This window comes from Hoplias malabaricus, chromosome 17 (genome assembly GCF_029633855.1).
Source record: "Hoplias malabaricus isolate fHopMal1 chromosome 17, fHopMal1.hap1, whole genome shotgun sequence".
Classification (NCBI taxonomy): domain Eukaryota; kingdom Metazoa; phylum Chordata; class Actinopteri; order Characiformes; family Erythrinidae; genus Hoplias; species Hoplias malabaricus.
Genome location: NC_089816.1, coordinates 24,185,833 through 24,192,162, shown reverse-complemented (window position 1 = coordinate 24,192,162; position 6,330 = coordinate 24,185,833). Strand labels below are relative to the sequence as shown.

At 37.4% G+C, this 6,330-nt stretch overlaps 1 protein-coding gene across 4 annotated transcripts in view; it reads right to left on the bottom strand.

Moving 5' to 3' along the window:
* Positions 1-1,741: 1,741 nt before the first annotated feature.
* The window catches only part of gria2b (glutamate receptor, ionotropic, AMPA 2b), a 43,624-nt gene continuing 39,035 nt past the window's right edge, over positions 1,742-6,330 (bottom strand). For 2 of the 4 annotated variants that reach the window (XM_066648438.1, XM_066648439.1), the window contains exons 15-16: positions 5,729-5,863; positions 1,742-3,862 (exon numbers count right to left, since the gene is read on the bottom strand). In XM_066648438.1, the coding sequence (XP_066504535.1) occupies positions 3,698-3,862; positions 5,729-5,863 (300 nt within the window). In that variant the 3' untranslated portion in view covers positions 1,742-3,697. Of the gene's footprint in view, positions 3,863-5,612; positions 5,864-6,330 lie in introns of all 4 variants that reach the window. The other 2 variants (XM_066648440.1, XM_066648441.1) reach the window with 1 other exon arrangement.

The following is a 6,330-nucleotide window of genomic DNA, read 5'->3' as shown; positions in this document are numbered from 1 at the left end:
GCTGTTCTAATTTTCGGGGTAGCTTCAATGTTAGCTTTAGGCTAAGCTAATCTGACGCTTCCATTGCTAATACCTCTGTTTTAATGCTGAATAACTAAATCCTAGTTGGATTGAATGATTAATCAGTTTCTCTGAAGCTCCATCACTCAAGAGAATACACTTCCACTGCTGGGGGTTTTATACTCCTCCAGCTGACATCAGTGTCTCGCAGCTCGTCCTCAGTGTCCTACTCTACTGCTAAGGCATTTCTATGGAGATTATACTGCAATAAATTTATGAACTATAGGTTCATCAGCTTGGATATATTTGGAAATACAGTTTATTTTAAATAAAACATAATAGGGGTCAATTTCATTCTGTAATTTATTCTGTAATTTCCCCCTAATGTGTGTCCCTCTATTCCAAACTCAGTATACGATTTGTCCTAATTACCTCTAGTTCAGGTGGGAGCACAGTGGCTACATGACTTTAATAAACCATAATTAACTCTGAGGTGGAATGGAAAATTAATGTGTGTGGAATTGTTGAGCAGCATATGGGGCAATAGAGAGGAAGAGGATAATCTCACAGAGAAGTGTGACATTCATTAACACTACAGCACACACCTCACAGAGTGCATAAGGCACACACACACACTTTTCTGACTTCGTTTAATCTGCTTCTTCAGCAGTAGGTATGTGTGTGATTGTGTATATTAAAATACCATTCATATTTCACTCTCCTCGTTTTGGCCTCCTTTTTTATTATTTATTTTTAAGACAGCAATTGAAAGGATATAAACTATATCTGGGATTAACACTGGGGTGATTTCCATATTAAATTCTCCTCTCTCTCTTTCTCTCTCTCTCTCTCTCTCTCTCTCTTTCTCTGTATAATTATACTAAAACATATTAATGACCTCAGGGCCTCCTCAGTGGCACGCTGAGTGTGTCAGTTACAACATTTAGCAAGTTTTGATGTCAGGTTTGATTCATAATTCAAACAGGATTCAGACTGACATGCAGTTCTGAAGTTGCTCTGACTCCTTCTCACAAACATTAGAATTAGTTTACTCTGAATTACTAATGGAGCTAATATTGAATGAAAGTGAAAAGTCACCAATTAGCATCAAAACCAGTGGCTTATTTAGTTCCAGAAGTTCAAATACCAGTGTGTGGTGTCTTTTAATTTCCTGAGCATATTTCTATGATGTTTAATTCTGCTCAAGCAGGTCTATATATTTCATCAATTAAAATTTAACCAGTAGTATTTAGTTCTTATGTCTGTATATGTATTTACGCGTGCTGTTGCTCCTGAAGAGCTTACAGTTGTGCAATCTGTTACCGTATTCAATTTCATCTAAAGGAACACTAGTTAGTATTTTCACCTTCAAAAGTAGTGATCCCAGTGTTTCTGCACCAGATTTATTCACCTATCCTACCCACTATTTGTACACCCTTGTACAAATTTGTACTATTTGTAGAAACTGGGACTATATATACCTATGCAATTAATATAATGTATTTTTATATAGTTATTACATTCTTCTGTAGTTGTCGTCTTTGTATTGATTGGTGGTCCCTTTCTCCCTCAAACACCAAGCCTTGGGCAGCCATGGCCCTGTCACAAGTTCTTCCTTGGACCACTCTTGGTAGATACATATTTGAGCTGCTGTTCACACACAAGATGTGTCTATGTGTAGTAGAGTAAAATGACATCTGTAATAAAGGGAAACTTTGATTTTTCACTTGTTTCAGTTTATCATCATTTCAAGCATTTCATCAACAAAACTCACACAGCACTATTAGCCACTTTTTATTTATAAAGAGTCAGAAAAAATAAACAAGTTGGCACACATTCATTCACAAAGTGACAGAACTGTCTGAAAACGAGATCAAATTGATTGAAACTGATTTTTAAATGACAGAAAGAGGCATGATATTATTGGGTATTACATTTGCTCTTCTATTCAAATAAAAAAGCAAAAATTAAAAGGATCAGCTGAATTAAAAAAATAAATAAATAATAATAATTATATTAATTGCATTATATCTAAAAAAAAAAACAAACAAAAAAAAAACATGTGCAAAGCTAAAATCACCTTTTAAGATTCAGATAATCTACAATTCGCTTTCATTCTGGGCATTCCCTAGCATAACATATAATTTTGATTACGTTTATTAAGTTTATGTTTATGTTTCTAATATAATATTTTATTTTTTTCCAATTGGATGTATAATAGCATTACACAGGCCTACTGTAAATGGCAAATAAACAGAGGCAGATGTTTCTAGTAATGTATAATAAATGTTTTATTAAGTGTTTAACTTGAAGAAGCTAACTAATTTAGTGAAGTAATATCTCAGGGTTTAAGTGTAAGTAGGAGATAAATTCAGCATCATTGAAATGGAAGTACGAATGTAAAATGAAAATGTTAGGTATTGCAATGTACTAGTAGTGCTTAGTTTGAGTCAAAATAAATCTGAAATTCAAAATGATCAAAATTACCTAATCACTGTGTAGGCCATCAAACTGTACATTTAGTTACAAAAAAACTTACAGAATGTATTTACTACATTCACATTGATGACAGATTATAATAAGACTATATTCAGTAATAATTTGGCACACTCACTTATTTGGCATTTGAAACAGACCAGTTTTTTGATGTGTATGCGTCTATTCAATTCACAGCAAAACATTATGCAATAATACAATAAGGTCATTTTTTTTGTTTTTTGTTTTTTATATTTTTGCATTCATATTGTAAACTGCTTTTTTCATTTTTTTTAAATAATCTTTAAAACTGCTACCCTGATCCTTAAAAAAATACAAACAACAAATTCTGGAAAAGAAACAAAGAAATGAAATCAGTAGTAACGTATCGGCGGCACCACTATCAGAACAGAGTCCAAATGTCAAGCATTGCTAGATATTTTATATCATAACACCAAAAATGTTAATGAATTTTAAGTTTATACTTGTACTAAGAATAAATTACGTGATATAAGCGATATATTTGGCGTTTTTTTTAAAAAGTATGAAACAAAGGAGAGCTAAGCTTTAAAATTACATAGAGATTAAAGATGTACAAGTATATATGCAACTGGTATGTAAGCAGATTCTCTTTAAAAGCCTTTTTTTCATGTGTGAAAATACATAAAAAATACTTTTTTTTGTACATACTTTTTGTGTTAAGTTTTATTACCAAAAGAAGAACATTGCACATCCTGATGCAGACGATGTCACCGTGTGCTTGAGCCGAGATGAAGGTTTTTCCAGGTGTGGCAGTAGCTACAAACACACAAAACACACAAATAATCTTTAGACGTGAGTGTTTTCCCGCCTGTGGGGAACCCTTTTGCCGCACACAAGCTTTCATCAGTCTCCACTTTCTCTTCGAGGGCAAGAAAAAAAAAACAGAAAAAAAGAAAAAACATCTGCAAACGTTTGAGTGATGTCATCAGCCCGCTACACACGGCCCATTGTGTAAGTAGAGATGTAATTGGGATAGCATTGTGAGTCCATTCAAAGGGCTGCGGGAGGGACAATGTCTCTTTTTTATCAAACGTGGCCGCCGGATCCCATTCATACAAACAAGAGGGCAAGATAGAGAAAGACAGAGCACTAGAGGAAGAGAAATAGAGAGAAAAGAAAGGGGAAAAAAACTTGCTCTATTGAAATCCATTGTTTAAGGCACTCGACAGGGTCTTATCCCTCAGGACAGGTCAGTTAGGCTGACGCTCATGCCCACGCCAGGCCGGACGTAGGGGACAGTGGGCACACCTTTTGGAAACTCTGGGCTCATCACGCGGCCGTTCTCTCCAGTACTCCCAGTGATAGACAACCTCGCTTTGCTCCTCATGGCGTCCGAAAAGGTCACCTGCAAACACACACATCCCACACACATACACACAAGTCACCAGTCAGTACAGAACAAGACCATTTTACCTTCTACACTGGACACCAACAATTTGGGAACATCTAACCATGATTTAAAATTTGACCATTTTTGTTGGTTTAGCCTAATTTTTTTCTAATCTCAAATGTAGCCATTCATCAAGACCATGTTTAGTGCTTCAAGTTTCCAACAGAAAATTATAATTATCATATGGATAAAAATATGTTTTAATAACAAAATGTAATCACAATGTAATTTTGTGAGCTTTAATTTGGAATTCGAGAGGAAGTCCAAGTCCCTGACACAAAACCCCATGTGTAGCTCCAGTGCAATGCAAAAACAAAGCAAACATCATAGACTAAACATATCTTGGTCAATCAACTGGATTTTAAGTTAAAACACGGAATGCTTCAAATTTCTGCTCCCTGGCCAAACTCTAGATTTCATTCATTCATTCATAATCTGTAAGCACTTATCCAGTTCAGGCTTACGGTTGGTCTGGAGCCTACCTGGAATCATTGAACGCACCCTGGAGGCGGAGCCAGTCCTTCACAGGGCGACATAAACCTTCACTCACACACTCACACCTACGGACACTTTTCAGTCACCAATTCACCTACCAACATGTGTTTTTTGCACCGTGGGAGGAAAGCAGAGCACCCGGAGGAAACCCACACGGACACAGGGAGAACACACTAAACTCCTCACAGACAGTCACCTGGAGCGGGACTCGAACCCACAACCTCCAGGTCCCTGGAGCTGTGTGACTGCGACACTACCTGCTGCACCACCGTGCCGCAAACTCTAGATTTATGTAAGAATAATACTTCCATAGATCCTGTTAGCTTATAAAAACTATCTATGCATCAATCATTAGGATATATTTAGCCTCACCACTCAGTTTAGTGTTGTCCTTGGCATAAGGAGAAGGTTTTGTCTAAATACTGATCCCACAATATTCCTTTCCATGCTATTGTATAGATAATTATCTTTCATTGCTAAAAAGTTATTGTGAAGAGTGCTAATAAATGCTGATTACACAGAAAGCAGTACAGTGTGCCCTTTGGCAAATTACTATGGCAAGGGCATTTCAAACAAACAAAAACATTATCAGATTAGGCTTTATTTTACATATATGTATATTATATATATTGAAAGGTAAGTGTCCCCAACATATTGACGGTCATTGTAGAGGTAAGCTGAAATGTTAATTGGAACCAAATACATGAGAAACATCCAAACTGGAGACACAAACAAGTTCCATATGGACCACGGAGGGTTTTGTAAGCAAAGCAGAGTCAGAAAATCATTTCACAGGCATGAAGAGCCATGTAGAGGAGCAGAAGGACACTCATACATGACCAATGGAGTCAATGGAACAGGCTTGAATGAGATATGGAAAGAAAAATCATTTCTTTCAATACGGGGTGCAGAGGAGAAGGGGTTGGGGAGGGAGGGAAAGGGGAAAAAGGGGAAGAGGAAAGGGGAAGGGTGTTCAAATATGAAACAAAGCTAAAAACAGCATTACATACGATCCACCTTCGTCCAAAATATCTCCTCATTCATTAGAACATTCAGGGGGGATATATATATGAGGGTATAGATGGAAGCCAAAGAGGAGGAGAAAAAGGAGAAGAAGAAGTAGTAAAAGAAGAAGAAAGAAGAGGAAGAAGAAGAAGAAGAAGAAGCGTGCACGAGGGGAGAAATCAGGGACGACGGCCGTGTATCCTACCCCACTTAAATTTTTACACTTTCGATCCCATATACGTTGTACCCTTCCTTATAAGTGGCAAAATTCTGTGAATTCTGCGAGGAAGTGGGATTAATGTTCTGTGCATTCTTTGCCACCTTCATGCGCTTGGCCTCGGCCCGCGACTTGTAACAGAATTCGACCAGAGCCACCAGCATGGCCAGGCCCAGGCCGCCCACCAGGATGTAGAAGACCCCGGCCACGTTGCTCAGACTGAGCGCGCTCGTCTTTTCCTGAAAAATGCACATAGGACACTTGTTAGCCTCTGGCACCACTCACACAATGGAAACACACAAACACAACACATATATTAAGATATATAAATATATAGATATAGAAATGTATATGTCAATGTGTATGTATATGTATGTAAATAAATGTCATCTTGGCTGTTACGTGGATACAAATGCACAGTTCAGTATGACAGCGGTGCTTAAGTCTGTGTGGGTCACTGAAGCGATGTAGTGGATGGTGGTCAGTAACTTGGCTGTTTTCAATGGAGGTTACATTTACTGAAGCCTTTGATCTCTCTGACCAAATGCAAAGCCAATAACATTACATGACAAGTCTCTTGGTTACAGTTTAGTCTGAGCTTAAAGGAATACTCCAACAGCTGTGTATGAAATGTCTATAGCACACAACTGATTACCACACACAATTATAATGAGAGCCTGAATTTCGAACTGAGGATCTGAAGATT